The 23,878-nt window shown below is 45.1% G+C and overlaps 1 protein-coding gene across 1 annotated transcript in view; it reads left to right on the forward strand.

The window, feature by feature from the left end:
• The first annotated feature begins 4,983 nt into the window (after nucleotides 1-4,983).
• Nucleotides 4,984-23,878, forward strand: part of jag1b (jagged canonical Notch ligand 1b) — a 28,440-nt gene continuing 9,545 nt past the window's right edge. Inside the window, exons 1-13 of the mRNA XM_041049185.1 lie at nucleotides 4,984-5,314; nucleotides 5,609-5,914; nucleotides 13,101-13,152; nucleotides 15,664-15,915; nucleotides 16,385-16,445; nucleotides 18,722-18,852; nucleotides 18,949-19,068; nucleotides 20,625-20,738; nucleotides 20,828-20,941; nucleotides 21,025-21,138; nucleotides 21,601-21,647; nucleotides 22,156-22,329; nucleotides 22,786-22,936. Of these exons, the coding sequence (XP_040905119.1) occupies nucleotides 5,258-5,314; nucleotides 5,609-5,914; nucleotides 13,101-13,152; nucleotides 15,664-15,915; nucleotides 16,385-16,445; nucleotides 18,722-18,852; nucleotides 18,949-19,068; nucleotides 20,625-20,738; nucleotides 20,828-20,941; nucleotides 21,025-21,138; nucleotides 21,601-21,647; nucleotides 22,156-22,329; nucleotides 22,786-22,936 (1,693 nt within the window). The 5' untranslated portion in view covers nucleotides 4,984-5,257. The remainder of the gene's footprint in view (nucleotides 5,315-5,608; nucleotides 5,915-13,100; nucleotides 13,153-15,663; nucleotides 15,916-16,384; nucleotides 16,446-18,721; nucleotides 18,853-18,948; nucleotides 19,069-20,624; nucleotides 20,739-20,827; nucleotides 20,942-21,024; nucleotides 21,139-21,600; nucleotides 21,648-22,155; nucleotides 22,330-22,785; nucleotides 22,937-23,878) is intronic.

Raw genomic sequence — 23,878 nt, forward strand, 5'->3', positions numbered from 1 at the left:
TATGACATATTACGCACTCACACACAAATCACTTAATCACATGATCACAATGGTCAGCTCAGCAGTATGAGACCTGGTATTGTTAGCCAGGTGGAAATGCTATGCTGGTGAGTAGTAGGCTACTAGCCTAAGCAGGGATAATCTGATTTGTTTCACTGACTGCAGCCCTCTGGCCTCCCCTCCCTTCAGAGGATCAAACACCTCCCTGGCCATTAAGGATGTGCGAGGACACACACAGACTGATGATCCATTCACAGCTTCTTAACCTGGCACATGTGCGCCTGCTCAGAGTGCTGATCCAGTCGTTTCTGATGATGCTGTTGACATGAGAAGTAACCGCCTAAATCCCTGCAGTTCCTCTGTGTCACTGACATACACAGCACCGCTCTGGGAAGAAAAAAAGAAATGAGAGAAAGACAACTAGAATAAACATGACATGAATGAGTCACCCACAGCATCACCACAGCAATTAAGCACAGTTTGAACCAATGAAAATCAAAACCCTTGCTCTCAACCTAACCCTCTATAATCCAATTTTTACTTAACCTCCACATAGCAGCTGGACTCCCAGTGCACTAACCGCAGTGAGGTACTTACCGCATACACACTCAAACATCGAAATACCATCACCTCGCAGAACGGGCTTTCGAATAAATGTTGAAACTAACAAAGCCGCCGCCTTTAACAGTGGAAAATAATATTTATCTGAGTGACGATTGCTGATACCATCTGTAACACGTTCTGTAAAAGCAGCTCCCATAAACACACCATGTAAACACTGTGATGCTTTTAAATGGGCCGAACACTGAACTACAGACAGTTCCTCCCTTTTTTTGCTCTGTAGTGGTTTGAACACTCATCTCCTCCTCGCATGTGTTTTTTCATCCCACATATCTTTCACACGCAGATTAACTGACTTTACAGTGTAAATTCATTAACTCACGATATTTCTTTATGTTTACACATCACTGCCTTTCTGGCTATTTAGGTGTTGATCGTCACCAAACAGATGAGTTGAATAGGCCATGTGCTTCGTTGTAAACTTGAATTAACCATGTTTATATTCTTTCATTCACTTTGTGATAGAGGGAGGCAAATGTGGCTAGGATGGAGTTTTCACTGGAAATGGGTTTACCAGTTTGCAAAACATGCTGTGTATCTGCTCAGCATTACTGCAGTAAAAGTACCAATGATGCATTGTAAAAAGAAATTCCATTACAAAAAAAACAAAATTTAAAATCCTGCTTCAGTACAAATACAGAAGCATTTATTTAATATATTAATAGTAAAAGAACACATTTTGTAGAAAACAGTGGTGGAATGTAACAAAGTATTTGTACTTTGTCACTGTACTTAAGTATTTTTTTTACATATCTGTACTTTACTTAATGCTTTGAATCTGTTACCTTGTTAAAAGAAAATCTCAAAATCTAGAATCTATAAATACACAAATATTTTTCACTTCAGAAGTTTAACTGCTGGACATGGCATGTCGCCTCCTTCACTGAAAAGTCCATTCTCAGTGTCTCTGCTCTGGAGGCTTCAAGTTTTCACATCACACTTGTGAGATGCATATTGGATGACGACTGGCTCATCTAATTTGTCCACATGCTAAACAGAGATTAAAGGTGAGCACAGATAAACTCTGTCCCTTCAGCAGATGAACGTGAAACCGTGTCACACTCTGCACAGTGAAGGTCAAACATCCAGATGAAGCAACACAATAAGCAAACCACATCTTTGAGTGGAGGCGGACTTTGATCTTGTTCCACTTGTCTTCACAATCAATACAAAATCTCAACCGGAAGCAGAAACAAGTAGGAGAATATTCAAGACACCCGAGCCGACCGCTCACTGCTCTTGTGGTATTAAGCAGGCCCCCATAGCCCTGATGTGTAGGTACATTTTTTGAATAGGTGTAGCGGCTGATGTACACGTCACTTCCACCACGCCCTGATGCAGAAGAGTAAATCCACCTTCACTGTGTCACACGGTACTTTCTTGTCTCTCCCTGTTGACTGTCTACAATAGAAGTCCTTGTTGGAGCAACACAGCCACGTCACTTTTGACCATTCAAGAATGCAGGGGGAAATTATTCTGTTCTCTGTCTTTGGGAACCAGACAGTAATGACATTAAAATAAATGAGATCAAATTTAAAATAGATGGCTGGTACTTCTAAATCTTTTTAGGAGAGAGTGCGCCACAGATTTTAGTAAAGGTAGGGGGAGGGGGGGTGCTCACTAAGCACCTAATCCACCACATTCTTGTTAGGGGTCCGAGTCTGAATTCAGGCAGGCTTCAATGCCATGCACTGCGATAGCAGGGGTTGCAAAAGGCTGAGGTAATTGGATTGGAATACGGCATTGGGTGTCTGACAACAAAAGATATCCATCTCTCTCATGGCCGTTCAGCTCTTTTGTTGCCGGCTGGAATTCATTTGGTCATTCACTCCACTCTTCCAAGCCCAGCGAGGACAGAAGAACAGGAGCAGGCCACCAGGACTGGCTCAGTCTGGTGGTCTCGCATGCGGGCCAGTGGAGTCACAACGCCTGTGCAGCCTGTGTGTGAGAATGTGTGAACCACGGATCCCCCAAAGCCCAGGGGTCATTTGTGTGATCATTACCATAATCACATTAAGGCTGCAGGAGATTAGCACCATGGCCTCAGAGGAGAAACCCTGTCTGTGCTCCATGACGACTATAGACCATGCTTATAGGGAACAGTGAGCACGCTGCTTAGATACCTATTAGCTGTACGATAGACAGGAAACATGGAATCAAGTGGAAGAGCTGCATAAAGCAAGGAGGCATCCTTCCTTAGCTTCTGCTAGATAACATGTCATCTGCAAATGCAAAATAAAGTTTTTCCAAAGATATAGACATATGACATCTTTCTAAAAACACATTTTCTAATGTGTATATACATGTTGGATGAGTGAAACACATTTTGATGTTGAGACTTATTCGCATATCTGACATTTAACCTCAGAAAATTAGAATAATCCACTTGGATCGTGCATCTCATGGTTTCTTTTCACTGGACTTAAGTACCACCACCGCTCTCCCCCACCTCAGTCATCATCCCAACACAAGCATCACCTCTGGGCAGGTCATGGGGGCACGGTAGACGAGATCCCGTCACATCCCCCCACCCCGAACCATCTACGATCCCTAGACTCAATTTTGGCTTTTGCCATCAAGGCAAAAAAAAAATGCTCCCTAGGGTTAAAAATTTCTCCAATTAACCCTAATTACCCAGAGAGAGCATTTCAGTGAGGCCTGTAACCTGAGATGTCTATCAGTTCAGCGACTGAGGCGGGCAAGGAGGAAGCCGTACCTTTCATCTTGAAGTTCAACCACAGGAAACGTGACGTCTGAGTATTGGCAGCAGTGATTTAGGATGGCGGAAATAACACTCAGAAGCTTCTCTCTGTGAACGTGAATACATTTCACCACAATACTACACCTACTACTAAACAAGATCTTTCAAGACAAATATTTAAGGACACTTGGGGAAATCTCTGCAGAAGCTATCATCCACATCTTTGTGTCACTGAAGCATCTAAACTAAAGATAAGATAAGCTTAGCTACTTCAGTGAAAAAAAAAATGAACTAGACCTCAGTTATATGTATGTTTCTAACAAAAAAACAGTAAGAAAATGCCAGACCTCACTGCTTATCAGGTACGAACACATATAAGTGAGACGCGTGACGCCCTCATAAACGGCTATAAAGTGTGATGGTGAAACGTTACATAGTTACTGATTGATACACTCCTCTTTTTGCTGGGCCGCGACTGTGCTTCCTTGATTGTGACCCATTGAATGACCTGTGTAATTGGTCCACACAAATCACTAACCACAATGGCAGGGTGAGGTGGGGTGTGTGTGTGGGGGGGTGGGGGGGTTCCTCATCCTCTCATGTAATCACTGATCCACTTCACAGATTACCTTCTTGCAGAGATACACCTGGTCGCAATTGCCCTTCGACACCATAAGTGTACTGGGGAAATAATATCTTTCAGCAACCTGTCAGTGTATTTCTGTGTTTCTGTGGCCACAGCAGTGAATTAATCTGTTCTGCAGGGGTTTCTCTCACACTTAAACCCATCCTGGTTTTTATGTTTAACCATAAACATAGTGGTTGATTATTGGGAAACAGCATTAGATTGCAAGTCATTTAAAATGCGTGACATTCCTCAAGCAGGCATAAAACCTGCAGGTCTGCCACTCTGGGGCACTGTTGTGTGCAACTCCTGATACCATCATGTTGTTAGCTTTTCACATTAAGAGTTTATTTACATTTCAAAAATAATAACAAAAGTATTTTTAATCAGAAAAAAACTATTCTGAAAATGTGTAGATGATGACTATTTTTTCACTATGCAATTTAATGCTCTTTCTCCAAGGCTTGCTTTACATGAGGAAAGATGTCTAACATACCATGCATTTAAGAAAATGCCCTTGACTCAGCTACTGGCCTTGATGCAAACTCATTTTGTAATCCAGATGATTTAGTGCGTTGCCCAGTGGCACAAATGTAGAGCAGAGTAAAACCAGCTAGACTTTTTCTACCCACCTTTTAAGCTGACATAAATCTTTATGGGGTGAAATAATATTATAAATTGTGGTGAGTGTAGTATGCAACTAACGCAGGATGCAGGAAGATAAGGTCTCCTTAAGGAGGGGGAGAGGTATAAATTGATGCTTGTCTGTAAATATAATTCATTTATGTTTGGGTTTGTGGTTGTGATGACTTATGATTATCAATATCACTGCTGGCCAAAGTTTATTTCCACTTTTATTTTCCAACACATCACTGCCAAAGAGTTCTTAGAAGCAATCTTGAGTGTATGAGGATCCTCATGAGCAGATAGGGGCGGGCTCAGCGGACTCTGCTCATGAATACGGACACTCCCCCGTCCCTGTTGAACTTGTGTAGCCTGCTCCAGCTCGGACCAGCAGTCAGTCAGTCAGTGAGTCAGCTAGCAAGCACTAGGGCTCGGCCGCCGCATGGCTACTGTGTAAACTTTCTTCAGCAACAAGTGTGGAAACTGTCGGATAAGGAAGAAGAGCAGACGCTCGGAGAAGTTGAGGGACATACTAGGAAGAGGTTTTCTATGAATCGGGAACCTGTGCTCCGCTGATCAAAGTGTTGTTTTCCCCCACTCGTGCATGTTCAAACCAGAGGAGAGCTCTGGTGCCGTGTGTCGGCCAGACGACTAGTACAAACGAGTGGCAACAGCAGTCCGGAGGCATGATTTTGAGACGGGGCTCGGTCGTTGCTGCCTTTTTACTCTGCTTTCTTGCGAAGGTATGTGGATTACTTGAGGGAGGAGGGTGGAGGGAGACGGCGGGGAAGGGTCCCTCACTTCAGCTGTTCGGATGTACTTTGATTCCATGTGTGTGGCGTTATAAGTTTGCGGCTATGCTAACATTTCATGTAACCATGCCTCATACATTAGGTTGTGTGCACAGTTTACCTGCGGCAAGTGCAAACTAATAATGTAGGGTAACCGACGGGCTAAATAAATAAATAAAAACTTTGCTTTTATAACCAGGTCACGGTTTGTTTGCCTGTTGCATTCACCGATCTGTCTCCCAACAGGTGTCAGAGGGATCTGGACAATTCGAGTTGCAAATCTTATCGATGCACAATGTGAACGGAGAGTTGCTGAACGGCATGTGTTGTGACGGCACGCGGAGCACGGCGGACGGAAAATGCACGCGGGACGAGTGCGATACGTTTTTTAAAGTTTGCCTGAAGGAATACCAGTCGAGGGTTTCTGCTGCAGGGCCCTGCAGCTTCGGAATGGGATCTACGCCTGTCCTCGGAGGGAATACCTTTTCTTTCAAGAGCTCTGTCAGGAATGACAAATCCAGGATAGTTTTGCCCTTCAGTTTTGCCTGGCCGGTGAGTTAGAGAGTTTTTTTGTTTTTGTTTTTGTTTTTTTTAAAGAAAAAACTTTCTTTGCTTCTCCAAACGGGGGGAAAAAAGGAGAGAAAATATCTTGTTTGCAAGGCAATTCTGTGCAATTACTGTCCGTCAGTCATTCTCACCCCCACCAAAACGCGGACAGAAAGCACAACAAACTAAGAATGAGTTTCTCCTTTGGTTGTTAGCTCTCTGTGAATTACCCTTTTGAGGAAGGGCCCCCCTGGTCTCCCCATTATCTTGCACCAATTAACCAGCTGCAGGTATTTTTCTCCATCAGGCCTAGAGCTGTCTGTTCTGTCTAAATAGTGTTAGAGACTTAAAGCTACTTTGCATGTTTGATCATCATAAAACTTCAGTTTTCAGAAATAGGCTTAGGGGCATAATAATACACAGGGAAAGAAAACAGGTTCAGTACATTTAAGCCACCAAAAACAAATAAAAATGAGACATTTCAAGAGAAAGAAGTTTACCCCCCCCCCACCCCCTCAAAAAAAAATCCATTGTCTGCTATAAATTGGTTGGATACTTCTTTATACAGTTCATTCTTGAATTGTTCCTCCACGAATATTTTCCCCTTGTCTGGCATGATTCAACAGATAAAAAGTTGGATGAGCTGCATTCTCACAGATTTCTCCTCCTCTGCCTCCCTGGCAGCTGCTCATGTTGCACAGTACAGTAACTCCAGAGTGAAAACCCACTTTCTGGTTTCCTCAAGTGTCAGCTCTTCTTCATAGAGTAAATAAATTGGCCTGACAGGCCTGTGGGAGTGTTGTAGCTCGGTGAGAGATATGATTTGTCATGGCTGGAGCGCATTTCGATGTAGTGAAAAAAGCAGGACTGCGCACAGACTGACTGGCCCCACAGCTTGGCCCGCAAACTCCTCCACTGTGCCTGATGGGTGAAAGGCACAGTCCGCTGGTATGTGTGTGTCCAATTACATCAAGGTTATTTTTACCTCAATCTTGATGGAAGTTCTTGTGCGGGGCGATGCTTTCAAACAGACAGAATAAGGGAAAGAACTGGAAGATCGTGCATGATTCCATGATCCTTTCATGTCATACATTTCTGTGTGTTACCTGTGGGGCAGAGCAGATCATTTGAATTTGTGTTTTGCCTATGATCTGATAGCCAGTGAAACAATGTTCTCAGCAGGGTGGCGTGCAATTTGATATGGTCTGTATTTTTTATTTGCTCTCCACTTAGACACTGGCGCCTCACACCTTTTTAAAAGACAAAGGTTTCTGTTTATGTTCACACTATGGCAACACTAAGTTGGCATGAATGCTCAGAGCTAGATTAGTTTCATCGTACTGGTTGAAAATCTTTCCTACGTGCAAACAGTACTTGTTGACTCTGAAATGAAAACTGGTGCCAATTCAAGTTTGAGGACTCTGCAGGCTTTGCTCATATTTCTTTTCTTACACACTGATAATATGGATGCTTCTCTCCAAAAATGGCCTTGAACCAGCGAAGTCATGTTTAATACAGCAGATAAATCCCAGAACTTGCCAGCGAATCTTGTAGAAAATGATGCTTTGCAGCATTGAATTTTTTTTTACTGTACAGTCAGGGGATCAACTGAGACATCTCAGCTTTAGATTAAATTGTTTTAATGCAAGTGCAGGACCTAGGCTGAGATTTGGGAAAGGACAGAGCCGCTCGTTAAAATCTCTCAAGTGCTTTACTTCAGTGCACATTAACAATCGTCAGGTTAGGTATGATATCACTCTTTGTCCTTTTCATAAGTTGATTGGCTGTTGTGGACAGATGGCAGTGTGGTGCAACTGGGTTGTTGGGTACTCTGAGTTCATGAAGCCCCCCCCTCCCTTCATCCTCTCTTGTGAGCTGCATGAAGTTGGCCTCTTGTCCAGGCCAAGGGCTTTGTTTAAGTCACGCTCGGTTGGACCCCAGGCATTTCATCGCTTTAACCTTGCCACCCACAGTAACTGCTGCACTTAATGAGGCTACACACATGTGCTTAGATCAGGTAGGGCAAGAGCCAGGCGTCCAGCTGAATGCCGTCGGCTGGGCATCTTTAACATGAGCACATCTGTGTTTTAGAGCTGTGTATGGATTGAGCCAGTGTCTGCTTCATGCTTTTATTCCACAGAGGAGTGAGGGCCCAGCTACACAGGCCCTCACAGTGTATCAAGCAGGGACAATAGTGTGCCCTCAGTGACTACAGTGAGGATTACAGAGCATAATAGAGTCAGTGCAGCTGTAATGCCAGTGCGGGGCAAGCAACAGGAAGCAGTTGTAGTAGACTCAGCAGTGATGAAGTTGGCTCTCAGGCAAACTGTGACCTTGCCTCTGTGGCCACCTCAGCATATTTGCAGAGGTTGCGCTTATACGAGGCAAGGGTAGACCTTTTTAAATGGGATTGCGTCAGTCCTTTAGGGGTGAGATTGAGCTTTTATAAGCACTTATCTCCTTAACTGCCAACTAGCTTCTTTTTGAGCAATTCCTACTCCCTGTCATCTCAAGCCCGAGTTTGATCTGGCACCTTAATTATTCTCACATTTGATTTAATTGTGCCTACATTTTTTAGCGTAATTTTCCCTCCCTCTGTCACTTAACACAACGCTGGCGTGTCCTGTCTGACCTGGGAGGTGTTGGCATGATTGATTTGTTGACAAACCAGAGCAGTCTGAGAACTGGGATAAGGTGAGTCGCAGAACAATAGTCAGCTCTGCCTTGACGGTAAGCGCTGTCGGCAGCTGCGGGAGTAATGACATGTTTGTCTTATATAGTTTGCTCTGATGTGGCAGTTAAGTGCAAATTACTCAAGTGAAAGAGGGAAAAGATATGTTCTCTCTTTTTTTCCCCCTCTCCTCTTCACCCTTTCCTCTACTTTAACAAGAACTTTTTCAGTGTACTCGCAGTGTTGTGTCAGTTGTGACGTTACATAATGGCCTCTGATGCTTTGCTGCCTCTCAGAGTCGTTTGGAGTCTAAATGGAAAAGTGACATGCATCAAAAATACATTTAATTGGGATCACCTGGGCCTTGTTATTGTTTCCCTTAATGGTTACTGACCCTTGCAAAATGCTCTTGACTGGCTGTTTGTTCAGTTAAATGCTCGATATGACTTTCAGTCCTGGTCCCGGGTTCATGTTTTGATCTTGTTTGCCTTGCCAGAGATCCAAAATCTGTTTGCTCTGTCTTTTGTTTTAGTTGGCAAAAGGTGAGATTCTTTCATCAGAGTGAGGTCCTGTCGTATCACTGGGCTGCTGTACCTATACAGGATGTTTAATAAGCTGTTGATGGTATAACAGTCTTTCACCGACTCTTGTTGTGATGAAAATCTCTTGGCAAACACTGCATTCCTTCCTCCCAGTCCATCAGAACACACTCAGTGGCTTTGAAGGTGATTGTGTGAATTGTCTTTTCATGACCGAGCTTCGGTTTTATGGCAAACAGGGTGTGTCACTTAGCCGTCCCAGTCATTGGACAGATCTCAGTTTGATACTATTGAAGTGATTGACTCAGGAAAACTGATACAGAAGGTCAACATCCCTTTGACTAGACTGTTTACATTTCCTCTGTGCTGAGTGGAGGCCTAGACTAGTCTGATCTGTTCTGCCTTGCCTTTATTTAGACCTTTGGCTTTTGTCTGTTATTCCATGAGACATACTTTTTTTGTTTTTGTTTTGTTAGATTTCCTTGTAATGATACATCAGATGGCTCCATTTTCAGTTGAGGACAGGGAAAGAGGCTTTTGTGTGTGTGTGTGTGTGTGTGTGTGTGTGTGTGTGTGTGTGTGTGTGTGTGTGTGTGTGTGTGTGTGTGTATTGGGAAAATTCCCCTACTGAGGGGATTCAGTAGTGTTCTTTGGCAAGTGATTGTGATTTGAACTGGAATGATCTTTATCGCTTATGTTGCTTGTCTGTTGGACAGTGTCTACTTGGCCAGGAAAGATAAGAAGACATATGGCCACACTTATTGCACTTGGACATTTGTGTGTGTGTGTGTGTGCGTGTGCGTGTGCGTGCGTGCGCGCGCGTGCATGCGTGCGTGCGTCCGTGCGTGCGTGCGTGTGTGTGTGTGTGTGTGTGTGTGTGTGCACGCACATGTGTGCGAGAGAGAGAGAGAGAGTGTGTGTGCTCTGTAGTTCAAAGAGAAGTTGTGAGTCAGCTGGGAGCCTGGGAAAAGTGAACCTGGCAGTGGCAGACGGTTCCAAGCTGATAACCGCCGAGGAGTTATGGAGTGTTAGTGAATGAGGAGTCAGGCAGTATCTCACTTTCTGGGAGCACTTATTTGGTCTGGAGCTAAACATCCTAGTAATGGTGCAGCTACTTGTTAGATGGATCCATTATGACATTTTACTTGATGTGCTGTTAGTGATACAGCAACAATGAACGTGTCAATACTTTGAGACTTTTTGTTGTTGTTGTTGTTTTTTTGGTGTGGGCCTCAATCATGTTAATGTAAGGCAAATAACATGAGCAGCAATGGCGTCCATGTTGAGGCAAGTCCAAATCCTGCAAGATATGGGTGTGTTGTCATGTTTTTGCAGATCTGCTTTTAAAGGAATCGGCCAATAACCCATTAAACTTTATGCCTTCTGACAACAGTCCAGCACAATGCAATTTTAACAATTGTTTTTTCCCCCACCAGTCCTGAACACAGTGTGAAGTTTTGTTATGTAGCAGGTGGACCAGGCTTGTTGATGCTTTCAGTTGGCAGGGATCCATTGTTTCTCCTAATGTAACTGCCTGTTAACTGATAATGCACTGTTCAGAAATGTTCAGAGAGTTCACTGAGGGGTGACTTTATTTGAATAGAGTACAAATTCTGATGCAAGGCCAGTTTTTTTTTTTTTTTTTTACTCCCCCTTTATGGTTTCTCGTATTACTCACAACCACGTCAATTTAATGTTGCAATGATGATCTAATTTAAAAATTTCAAGAAACGTATTATATCCTCATTTCTGGTCTGCACAGTGGTGTTACATTTGATTTCCCATTTTTACGATGAGCTCACCACTGGTATTGCTCTGTGTCATATATGTGTGGGATTTGTTTGGGTGGCCCTCCCAAATAGATGTTCCCCAAACAAAAACATGTTTCAAAAGTCTATGTAGACATGTAGTTGGGAGTGCAGATACTGGGGATGATGCATTCAGGTGCAGTTGTACAAGCTGGAAAAGCACCAAAGCATTAACATGATAGTGCTTAATGCTTGAAGGGAAGCCAGAGGACTTTTGTTCTTAGTGTTAATATAACCAGCTGTAGGTTGGGTTGTAGTAATAGACGGTATCACATTACATCTGACTCACTTACCCGAGTTCTGTGTCTAGTGATTGAAACCAATTGTGAGTCAGAATATACTGTACAGCCTGTGTTGCTGATGAGCACTGAATTTCAAATAATAGCTGCCCTGATTGCAGTAAAATACTGGCACAGGATGAGACAGATGGCTCCTGGAAAGATGGAAAGTTGAATGGCTGACAAAACAAGGTAAAGCCATAAAAAAAAAAAGCTTCAGGAGTGAGTCATACCTTCTTCTTTCTTTCTGAGGGAAGTGAACAGGGGTTTTCCTTTTGAGTGGGTTTGTTTACCATGAAGTCACCGCAGCAAAAAGGGACATAACAGCAATGCAGGATTTCTGAAATGCCTCCAAGCAGCGCTGCTAGAGGTGAGCATGTGTGTGAATATAACAAATAGGTGTTTCTAGTGGATACTCGAACACTGCAAGTGGATTACACTTTCTCACAATCGCATACTTTCTCTCCGAGTCTGCCGTGCGCGCTCGCAGACACATTGTTCGCTCCCTCATGACTGTGGCACAGGGCAGTGTGAATGTGTAAGCTGATATTGGTGTGAGCGCTACCGACCCTGAATCAGACAAAGCGTTTTAGGGAGTGCTGAAATCAAGACAGGCCCTCCAGAGTGTAGCACTCATTCAGTCTCTCTCTGTCTCTCCTTTCCTGCATTTTCTTTTTTTTTTTTGCCCCACCATCCGTCACATACACTCTTCATTTTTCTGCCAGTGTTGAGTTTGCCTAAAAAGCATTGTCCTTAAACACTTCAGGCTGGACTGTCCGCAGCACTCATTGCACATTGTTAGAGTTAGAGGTTTATAAATTAGCATGAAATTGAAAATCCCATATACATTGCAAAACCAAACCAACTATGTGCTTTCTCAGAACACTGGAAATCATCAGTTGACTTCACTCGCCACATTTTCTAAACATGTGGAAAAAGTGTATTTGGGAAAAGCTGTTTCTAAAGAGCACAAGGTTACCGTGGCTGAGATGAAGACATATTTTTGGCATTGAGGGGTGAAGTATCCCTTTCTATGTGCTATTCTTTATTTGGACTCATTCTAGTCATTACTCAAGAGTCTATCCTTTTGCAGACCGGTTCATTTTTCCGTGCATCAGACACCCTCCTGCTGGGTGGGTGTCCAGCTAGACCACAGAGACCTCTGCCCCACCGCAAGCTTATCCTCTCTTAATCAGATCAACTAGGACCATTGTTATAAGTTAACAGTTAGCAGCTCCTGTACTAGGCCTCATTGGAAGCCAACTCAATGAGAGGGAGATGAAACCTCATTGGCAAGGCTGGCGAGGTCACGGGAAATGGGAAAGTCTTGGATTTGGATTCTTTTTTTGTTTTTTGTTTTTTTTTTAGGCTTAAAGGAAATTTGCTCTTTCCTTTGCTTATTTAACATCAAACCTGACTGTTGATAAGGTGATTAATGTTTTTGTGATTCTTGTTAAACGGGAAGCGTATGCGGGAACCCCCTACAACAGGGGTGTCCAAACTGTTCCACAAAGGGCCGTGTGGCTGCAGGTTTTTGTTCCAACCAAGCAGCAGCACACCAGACTTGACTCATTTAATCAACTGATCTCAGTCTTCAGACAGTTGATTGGTCAAACTGTGTGCTCTTCATTGGTTGGAACAAAAACCTGCAGCCACACGGCCCTTTGTGGAACAGTTTGGACACGTCTGCCCTACAAGTTCGTTTGCACTGTTGCTAACAAACAGAAGGCTTCAAGCGTTTTGCGGTTCTCTGCACAGTCTATATGTTTTACAAAACGACTATCACCTGATCACTGACTGATAATGTTTATAGTTTTGTCTCATGAAACAGCGTTTGCTTGATGATCCTGCTCTTCGCTAACAACACTTCTTGTATCTTTGTCTTGTCTTCCTCAGAGGTCCTACACTTTGATAGTGGAAGCCTTGGACTTCAACAATGAAACCAGTGGTGAGTACTGAATGTGGCATCTCCATCTTGCCTTCCTCTCTCTTTTCTGTCTCCCCCCTCCCTCCCTCAAGGCAGTGTCTGGGAGGAGTCGTGTTGAGGGTCAGAAAAGGAAGTTTATTCTTCCTGAATCCCCTGCCCTCTTCCACATGGTCCGCTGGGGGTGTGCGTCTGTGTTAAGAAAGTGTGTTGACAGGTGCCTGTAAGGCTGGAGAGCAGGACGGGAAGAAGCAGCAGAAGCAGAAGTGGGGACGAGGAGGGTAGACAGCGATGGGGGTGGGGGGGGGGGGGGGCAGACAGAGAGAAGGAAGTGTGGCGAGGTAGAGGACTATGAAAATGTTTTCATTCGTCCGATGACTGATGGCAGGTGCTGCCAGACAGGGTCGGGGTCACACTGTCTCACTGTCACTGAGGCGTGAAACACAGAGTTCATCCGGCCGCCCAGCCCGGCCCTGCAACCAGCCTGCAGTCACAGTGTGGGGGGGGCCGAGCCCTCTGAGCTATTCTGTCCCGTAGGTTAAAATTACCTCTGGCACAGGTGGGCTGCAGTCTTAAGCTCAGAGCATGTGCATTGGAGGACTTTTTAGCATACTGTTTGAAGACTGTGGCTGTTCTTCCCATGAATGTTGGGATAATATGGTGGTAAGGTGCTGACTCTAAATTCTGGTTGCCAGGTTTGGTTTGTTGGTCGTTAACTGTGCCGGGGTTCCTGCTGATCGGTGCTCCGATTGGCGACAGCATGATGATTCCAGCTGAGGGAGGGCCTTATCCCATGCTTGTTTATGCAGGTCTGTTCGAGGTCAGCAAGGTTTCGGCCTTTTCTGCTGTATTTGCCGCTCCCCAGAGAGCTATTAGGGCATTGGTGTGAAAAGCCCCCTGAATGTACACAGTCAATGCTGGTTAAGCCCCTCTGAGCTCCACCAGGCTAGCCCACAGCCCTGCTAGCCTCATATGTTGTGACTATTCTAACTGGTGTTTGGTTTACTTAGATTCTTTCCTAATCAAAGTAAAAAGCTTGGTTTTAGTTTTATACTTACGTAAATTTGCAGGCAATAATATTTTTAAAGTTCTGCTCCAGAGCACTTTTTTTTATCTGTGGGTGTCCAGTGTTTGAGAAAAGGAGTCCCCTTTTTACAGCTTAGAAGTTTTGATTATCTCTGTATAAAATTAATATGATGCTCAAGCGTGACCCTTTCTAAGCTTTTTAAAGCATGTCTGATTTATGTTTAACTCCAGGCAGCAGGTAGTAAGGATGTGCTACTCCTGACACTGCAGGCCAGCAGTCGGTAGAGAAATGCCGCACGGCTAAGCTCTGGATTCCAGACCACTGCGAAATGTTACCAGGCACTGTGATTTCAGCGCACCCCTGACCCCCCTATACACGCCACCGCACAGTAAATAAATGACAGCAGGCCATCCCCCGCTGCATTGCATTGCATCATACTACACAGAGGGGCGATTCACCCAGCGGTCAGCCACCTCTGCTCGTGTGAGCGCAGTAAATAACGCCTGTGACACATTTTTCATTCTCTCCCAGGTGGAAGATTTGGATATCAGGTAGTGAGTGCTGCATGCGAGGGCGAAAGAGTGGTGTTAATGTGCAGGGCTTGTGTTTATGTGTACAGTGTACTGGGCTGAGCATGTTTGCTCATTTCGAGTGTGTTTGCTCTGTGTGTGAAGCTCATTACAGCCCCTGGCTCCCAGATCAGTCCTTGCTCGTTCGACAGAGCCGTGACCTCTTCCTGTTTGACATGAAAATAAGTCTGTTTCTGGGTCTAAGTCCGTGTGTTTGGAAGTCTCCATAAGTACTGCGCAGTCACAATATCAGCTCAGCCTTTGCTCCCCATCTGAAGTGTACTAAGTGTTTAAAAAAAAAAAAGTTGACTCAAGATTTTTTTTTTCGACTGCTGTTAGTACAAGAATGTATGTGAGAAAAGCAGCCTGGAAAAAAAAAAGTGCTGATGGTACACTGGCAGGCTTCCCAGCAGTGACTGTGGCATTGGTGTCCTCATGCTGTAATTTATGGTGGCTGCGGTTCTGTCCTTGCCTGAGCAGATGCAAAAGACAGCATCTGAGACCAGTAATATCCTCAAGCTGTAAACCTGAGAATCAGAAACCATCCACAGAGAACTGGAGAGGGAGCGTGAGAAAAAAAGCAGTTAAGAGTGCTCATTACAGGCACTCTTTTCCTTTTTTCTGCATTTCCTCCTTGTACTTTTCTTCCTCTCCAGCACACATAGTTGCTCTTAATTATATATAATGTGCTATATCAGAGATGCTCTGCAATTTGTGTCAGAATTTTTGGGGCATTTTTGGGTTCCCACCGTATGATCACCGCGAGAACATCGCAACTCTCAAATATGCAGTGTAGGATGTTACATTCCACTGTTCTCTCCCTGGCTCAAACATTTGATGAAGACTAACTTAGCTGAAAATTTTTTTTTTAATATATATTTTCAACAATGAATCTTACAGTGAAAGTTGATGTTGTCAAATTTGATGTTTCACATGCAGATGGGAAGTTGATAGAGAAAGCCTCTCATTCTGGCATGATCAACCCCAGCCCACACTGGCAGAAGCTGACTCACAACGGCCCTGTGGCCCAGTTTGAGTACCAGATCCGAGTCAGCTGCGATGAGCACTACTACGGCTTCGGCTGCAACAAGTTTTGTCGGCCCAGGGATGAGTTCTTCGGCCATTACACGTGCGACTACAATGGAAACAAGACCTGTCTGGAAGGCTGGTCCGGACCTGACTGCAACACAGGTGAGCCCTGCTGAGATCAGAAATCAGCCTGAGACAGCCTGATTAGTATTAGTCAGTATGAATGAGTCTTTTTACACAACCAGTCAGACTGTAATCTGTGATTCATGCTGATGCACTGTCTGCTGCTTCATTTTCATTGAATGGAGGACTTTGTCTCTGAACTCTTGCTGCATTTTCCTCCTTTCCTTTTCCATCCAAATAAAGCTTTTCATTGCCTGTACAATAAAGAAGAAACTTTTATCCACAGGAACTCAGCCTGGGCAATTTCTTATTAAATATTTTATTGTGTTATAGAGCAGGGCCAGCTTTTTTTTTGTTTGTCGACAGCTGTATTTGTTCTCACAGGCTGAAATTTCATAGAGGGTAGTAATTATATCATTTACTGCTAAAATTAAAATGTGCTAAAAGTGGAGCTAAGTTTGAACCTAGTTACCAGGCAGTAAAATGATTCTCCTTTTTCCTCCTCTAGCTATATGTCGACAAGGCTGCAGCACTGAACATGGATCATGCAAGGAGCCAGGTGGATGCAAGTAAGTGACCGAGGCTGCTCTCTAGGATTTATTTGTCTGTTATATGTGATTTTACTGTATTTTTATTATGTGAAATGTCAAACATGGTTTGTTCAAGTGCCTTTACTTAGTGTGGAGACTGGTGCCAGAAGCCTGTGGTGTGGATCATTCAGACATGTAGGGATTGTGTCCAAGCACCAGTTCTGTCATGGCACGGATCTTTCCCTGTACGTGCTTGGTGTTCTGGCCAAGAGACTATCAGTACCCGGGCTTTAACAGAGATGCAGGCTGAGCTGCTTGTAAATCTCTCGAGGAGCTTTTGACCGGAGCTGCCAGTCTGGGTAAAGGAGAGGCTCAACTGCCAAGACTCCATGTTGGAAATGTAGCCTATGTGTTTCCCTCTAATGAGTCAAGCGTTATCAGTCAAATCGCGTGTAACGTTCGGATGAGCCTTAAAGTGTATTGTTTGTGTAGCTAATGGCTTCCTAATGCTGTTTATGCACACAGCCAGAGGAAAAGCCAGGCGCAGATGGATATCAGAGCTGGGGTATTGTGTGCAGTCACACTTGTATCTCATCCTCATCCTGGAGGAGGCCCTGCACTGCCCGAGTCTTCCCACAGCTCAGGCATGGGTTGCTTTCTTAGTTGTCTGATTTGGCCATGAATCAAGCACAGGGATGATCAGGTTTGTTCATTTTGTGGACCAGCTTTGTTTTTTTTCCCAAGCTTTTGACATCATCAGGTTTCTTGTAAGTGCTTGTGTGGCCACTGGCAGAACAAGAGGTTGAAATACTTTAGTCTCTGTGCAGGTGTGGCTATATTTAAAGCTCTGGGTTTAACTTTGTTTATATGCTATCTGCCAACAAACTCTCCAAGCCAGCTCTACTACTAGTGTATCCAGTGAGTAGTTTCCCATCATTGGGCTGTTGTAAAATGTTAAACAACAGCAGTACATAGCAGCATTGGCTGCAGGTTAGGGCAGCTTCGTTGTCACTGACTTTATGTCCACAGAACCTCAACTAATGACGCTCTGTGGGATTTCCTTTTAGCCACAGTTTTTAATGATACCCGCAGCTTTCATTGTTTCTAACAGAGTAATAACAGTGCACCTGTGGACCAAAATTGCCACAGTAGAAAACTGGTTTGAAAAGCATTAACTGCACAGCCACAACATACAGATTCTTAAGAGGGCTGTTTTTCATGTTGAGGGTTGAAATCTTTATGTGCATCAGCAGTGCTGCACAATGTAATGTCACATTCCCCAGTAATTTGGGTGTGTAATAACTGTAAGTGATTTGGGATCCTGCTGGGGAATCCTGCTCCGCTTCTCATGAAGAGGATTAGCACACTTTTAAGAATAGCCTCTTTAATCACAGACTGAGGTTTGCTTAACCACCGCGTTTATTTTTACAGTCCATCCGTTTCTTGGGGCTAATCAGCGCGCTGCTCCCCCAGAGGGACACTTTGCTTCCTGTCGCTAGGCTCCACAGCAGCAACTGTATCGCCACTTCACCACCTTTAAAAGAGCAGACTTATCAGTGGGGTTGGATTGCCATCTTAATTATGGAGCCCAGGAAGAAAAGGGCAGCATTATCAGTGTAATTATGGACCTGGACATTTCAGTGGTCAGCAGGCTGTGTTCCCCACCTCGGCCCTGGGGCACAAGCCTGACTCTTGACTCATGGGAACCAGGATGAGCAGCCAGTGTAACAGCCGAGAGGAGGGCTGAACACTCCTCTCTGCAAGGATGTCGCTACTGCCAAGCCACAGGCAGAGTGTTGTTAAAGGGAGCGTCTGGCCGCATGCTAATGTTAGCAGTGCTAAAGGTCCCATTGGAACTGTAATTTAGTGTTTTGTTTTTTTTTTCTGTTTGGTAAAATGCTAAATACTCCTCTGTTTCCCTGTTCCCAAGTATTGTTTAAAAGCTGTTGCATAAACACCCTGCTACTTAAGATTCATTTGTGGTCTTTTAAGACGCAGCCCAGTTGTGAGAGCAAGAATACTGCCTCTTTGTTTGTTTCAGTTCTGCAGCGCCATGCTGTATACGCCGATGTGTACTTCATTAAGTTCAGATTATCGCTGTACTGCTCGTGAAGGAATTTGGAATAAACAGAAGATTAAGATATTAGCATTTTCAGATACCGCAGGGATTATCTGACTTGGATGTGATCATTGTGAATTAGCCTGAATGTTCTGCATGTGTCACTTTGGCGCGTCTGTGTCTGTGAAAGAGAATTTGGGCTGATTTTTGCCCCACTCCTGAGGCTGATGGCATGGGCTCTCTCTATGTCTTGCAGGTGTCTCTATGGCTGGCAGGGCCAGTACTGTGACAAGTGCATCCCCCACCCAGGCTGTGTACACGGCACCTGTGTAGAGCCCTGGCAGTGCCTCTGCGACACCAACTGGGGCGGCCACCTTTGCGATAAAGGTTAATTCCTTTCTCTTATTTCAGTTGCAGTTGCTGTAGGAGTGTCCCGCATTGTGTCAAAACAAACTAAAGCTGTGTGAAACACTCCTTTCCCAGATCTGAACTACTGTGGCACTCACCAGCCATGCCTGAATGGAGGGACATGTATCAATACAGGACCTGACAAGTACCAGTGTACCTGCGCTGAGGGTTACTCTGGTGCAAACTGTGAGAGAGGTGAGTGTCAGTGATGCTCAGTAACATAACTTTTAGCCCCATTTTCCTTGCGCGTACTACTCAGCCTGTTGTTTATTGTTTTCTGTAGTTCTTTTTGGAGACTTAGAATAACCCTGATGGTTTCAGACTGAGATTAAAACTTTAAATCTTTATCAGTTCATGTTACGAACTGGGGTTTGGAGTTTGAAAGACATTGGCATTGACCTGGTGTTGAATATAAGATGCTATCGAGTTTTACCATTCTTTGCTTAATCTGTCCATGTACCCAAAATTTGTGCAAGTGCAATAGCAACTTGCCAAACTGTCCCTTTAAGGCTAATTGAATTTTTAGGTCGCTGACAGAAGGAATTCACGTGGCTCTGGCTAAATCTTATTTTGAAGAATTTTTGTCCAACACAATGGAGCAAAGCAGCTCCAAGATTCCCAGTGAACATTTTTTATCTTAAGTATAAGACAAACTCCTGTTAAAATAAGAGGGGAGGTTGTGGACTCGCTTAGCCTGCAGACAAAAGGTCAGAGGTGCCTTCAGTTTGTAATCAGAGGAGGTGGTAACTTGGCAATAATCGGTTTCCACTCCAGCACGAGTGGCCCCCGAGTCAGGTAATCCACCGGTTTGATCATCAGGAACCGGTCATCCCTTCACTCCTCAGGCGTTCCAGACATATGGGTGTGGTACTAAGGTTCAGCTGCTGTGAACACTTACCATGGAGATGATGGTTTTTTCCTCATTAAATCTAAGCGGCGCAGGGTGCTGACAGCTTAACTGCAGAGATGTCAGGAAACCGTGCCCTTCGTAACAGGAGGTCCACAGACCAGGGGATACGTCAGGCTATTGTAACACAGAGGCCCCAGGGTGCAGCGCTGCATCCTCTCCCCTCCCTCCTCCCCATGGCATACCAAGAGCCGTCCCCCGATCACCTCCAACTGCCTACTTATTCCCAGAGTGAATGATTAATTTTTGATTCACTTGGGACCCACTCATCCTTAACTTGTCCATAAAGGAGAAACTCCAGGGCCGTGCTACCCCCACTGTCCTCCCCCACACCCGCCTCCCGCTCTCCCTCCCGCCACTCTCTCATCTTGTGCCGCCTCTCAGAAGAAGAATGGCGGGGAGTCAGAGGGAAGTCACGGTGCGTTGGTCAGGTCAACTTAGCATGAAAGATGATTTCCTGGTGGTGTGGTCTGCCGGGGCGGGTAATGCGAGTGAGATCGGGGGGAGTTGGGGGGGGGGGGTGTAGGTGATGGGTGAGTCGACCCCTGGGTGTGTTCTGCTGACAGAGTGGTCCCGGGGCAGAGGAGTGAGGTTTTCTTGAGATGAGAGTCAGAAGCTGAAGTGCATTTTTACATCTGAGTTGTTTTATTGTGAAGAATGTCAGTTTTTCTGCAAAAAAGGCGGAATTTGTTCCAATGCGAGATACCTTTTGTGATTTAAGATTTAATCAGAAGAATCATAAGCGTCATAAATTGACAAAAGGAGGGTAGAATTTTCCTCCTTAAAATGACTCACCAGGGTGTGTGTGAGAGACCTGTTTGCAAAACTGTCTTTCTCTTCCCAGCGGAACATGCCTGCTTGTCCAATCCGTGCTCTAACGGAGGGAGCTGCTCAGAAACCAGTCAAGGCTACGAATGTCAGTGTGCGCTCGGCTGGAGCGGCCCCTCCTGCACCATCAGTAAGCGAGCACTCAACCTGCGCCCATTCAGTGTCATCACTCTCACAGAAAACATGTTGAACAACCAATAATTAAATTCTCTCGCACAGATGTTGACGACTGCTCTCCAAACCCCTGTAACCACGGAGGTACCTGCCAGGATCTGGTCAACGGCTACAAGTGTCACTGTCCCTCGCAGTGGACAGGGAAGACATGTTTGATAGGTGAGCCACCCGACCTCGTCCCACCACTTCATGCCTGTCAGCTGCACATGTGAATGCCACTAACCCCTTCTCTCCCTCTCTAGATGCCAATGAATGCGACAGCAAGCCCTGTGTCAATGCCAACTCGTGCCGCAACCTGATTGGCGGATACTTCTGCGAGTGCGTCCCTGGTTGGACTGGGCAGAACTGCGACATCAGTGAGTTCAAAGGCTGTCAGCAGCAGCTGTGGAATGGGACACCTGTCCAGCTCCTGCCTCCTTGTCATTTCTTTCTTTCTGTCCTCTCGGAGCAGCCTGAATTAAAGCTGTAATATGAAGGCATAAAGCAAACAGTTGGACGAGCACAGCCTTTTCCTGCAGTGTAAATGAATCTGCTGTATCATTATTATCCCTGTGTGTGGCCAAGGCTGTGGTGATTAGAGGTGGCTCGAAACAATCCCAGCACTAGTTTCACTTGGCAGCAGACAGGATTGCTCAATACTTTCTGTGTTGCACTGATTCCGTGGCCACGTTATACAACTCTCGCAGAGCGCTCTCTAGCTCCGACAATGTTTTTAAAGGCCCCTAGCATGGGAAACATAAAGCACAGACTTGTTTTCAAAGACAGACTATTTAGTCAAGCTGTTCAGAATTAATCCTCAGATTTGTTTTCCCGTGCAGATATAAACGACTGCAAGGACCAGTGCCAGAATGGGGGAACTTGCAAGGTACGTGTTGGGTCAAAAAACGGACCAGCTCTGTCTGGTATCACTGCTTTGCTTGCCAGCTTGTTTGTTTGTTTTATTGTGCTTTTTGTTGAAGCCCGAGACATTTACAGCGGTTATATAAATAGCTGCAGTAAACTGTTCTCTCCAAACTGACTGCAGGAATTGTTGTGGAATTCCTCTCTGAAATCAAATCTGAGGGGAGTGGGTTCAGAGGGGTTTCTAAGGGAGAGACACACAAATTCCTTGACCACATTAGATTGAATTACCATAAACATTATTGTGTTGAGTCGGTGCCAGGAAAATGTGTTGAAATAAATGCGGAGCTGTGATAATGTTCCTCCAAACTTGCAGCCCTTCTCTGCCCCCCTCCCCCCTCGCCTTCACCCCATCTCGGCCTCGCTCTTCGTTCTGTTCTTTGGTTTGACAGTTATTGTTTGGACCCCACCCTGTCAAGACCATTAATCAAATTTGTGGCTGCATGAGGTTAACCCTGGTTTGTCCTTCTCAGGACTTGGTAAACGGCTATCGTTGCATGTGCCCCCCTGGCTTCGCCGGCGAGCACTGTGAAAGAGACATTGACGAGTGTGCAAGCTCGCCGTGTCTGAATGGCGGCCGCTGTCAGGACGACGTGAACGGCTTCCAGTGCCTGTGTCTTGCTGGCTTCTCAGGAAATCTCTGCCAGGTGAGACACGACTCCCACCACCAACATGCATGCATGTATGCATGCATCACACGTGCTTTCATCCTTCCTGCTATCATTTAGCATCTGAAGCCCTTGCCCCCCACCCCCATAGCCCCCTTTCTGCCAGCATTGCTGAATCTTTGGGTTCGTTGTAAAGTTTTCCTGCCCCACCCTCTTTAATGGCTGTTGTTCCACAGTCCTCCTTCTAAAAAGGGAGTGCTTTGTTGAAGCTGCTCCTGGCTACAGCGGGATACATTCCTCAGTGCTGAAGCCCAGACTCAGAGGACGGCTCCTATGTCTCTGCCTTGTTTTTCCCCTTCCTCTAAGCGCTGTGCGTGTGTTATTTCCTGGCACAGCCTGTAGGGAGGATGCTGTGGGTTTTGCTCTGTTTAGTGTAGCAGAAACTATGTCAGCTATCAGGTTCACCACTCTCTATTCAATACCTTTCTGCCCTAGCTGGATATCGATTACTGCTCGCCCAACCCGTGTCAGAATGGAGCGCCCTGCTTCAACCTGGCCACAGACTATTACTGCGCTTGCCCGGAGGACTACGAGGGCAAGAACTGCTCTCACCTCAAAGACCACTGTCGCACCACCACGTGTAAAGGTACGTCTCCCACAGGCAATAACCGCAAGCTTTTCGCTCTTTTTCCAGAACATTTCTGAAAGGTGATCTGCATAGCGTGCTGTAGTGAACTGCTGAATAAGGCCAGATCTTCACCATTTGCCTGAGCACTTTACCCACATTTTTCCCCTGAGGGCAATACCTATATTTTAGTTTCTCATACAGAAGTTATTTGGCAAAGGTGAGCTTTTTTTTATTTTTAAGTGTAGCTCCCTTGATGAATGCCCCCCTCCATCTTTTCAGCAAAGCTTTTCCAATGATTCTCCCCTCCTCTGAGTTTGCTGAAAATCTGGCAAAAGGCTGATAGCACTGTGTGTGTTCTTGGTAATGACTTGGTGGGCTACCTCTTCTTTTTCCCCCTCAATGAATGTGCACATTTTTTCTGTGTGTGTGTGTGTGTGTGTGTGTGTGTGTGTGTGTGTGTGTGTGTGTGTGTGTGTGTGTGTGTGTGTGTGTGTGTGTGTGTGTGTGTGTGTGTGTAATTGAGTGAGTGGACCAACCACGGAGTCAGATACCAGACGGTGAGATTCTGCTCTTGGCAAGAATTAAGTGATTACAGGGGAGCGAATTCACCCCGCACTCCTAACCTGATCAGACAGGGGGAAAGGAAGGGATTTCAGTGCAGAGTGAAAAAGATCTCTTTGAATTGCTTATGAAAGCATAACAGCTTATCGCTGTTTCTCCAATCTGTGTTTTTTTTCCTCATCCTTACAGTGATACTGTTTTCCTCAGGGGATGGGAATTTTTACCAACTTGTTGGCATTATTATCTGTAAAGGCCTGTTACTGCGCAGATCTCTTACTTAATCTCGTCTCTCGCTTACTGTTTCTCTTGTTTACTTCTTTGCTATCTCCCTCCGTGTTTTCTTTTTTTTAGTATAGACTATTAGATGGTTGCACAACTCGCATTTTAATACCAGCAATA

The sequence above is a fragment of the Toxotes jaculatrix genome, chromosome 11 (genome assembly GCF_017976425.1).
Source record: "Toxotes jaculatrix isolate fToxJac2 chromosome 11, fToxJac2.pri, whole genome shotgun sequence".
In the NCBI taxonomy this organism is placed as follows: Eukaryota; Metazoa; Chordata; class Actinopteri; family Toxotidae; genus Toxotes; species Toxotes jaculatrix.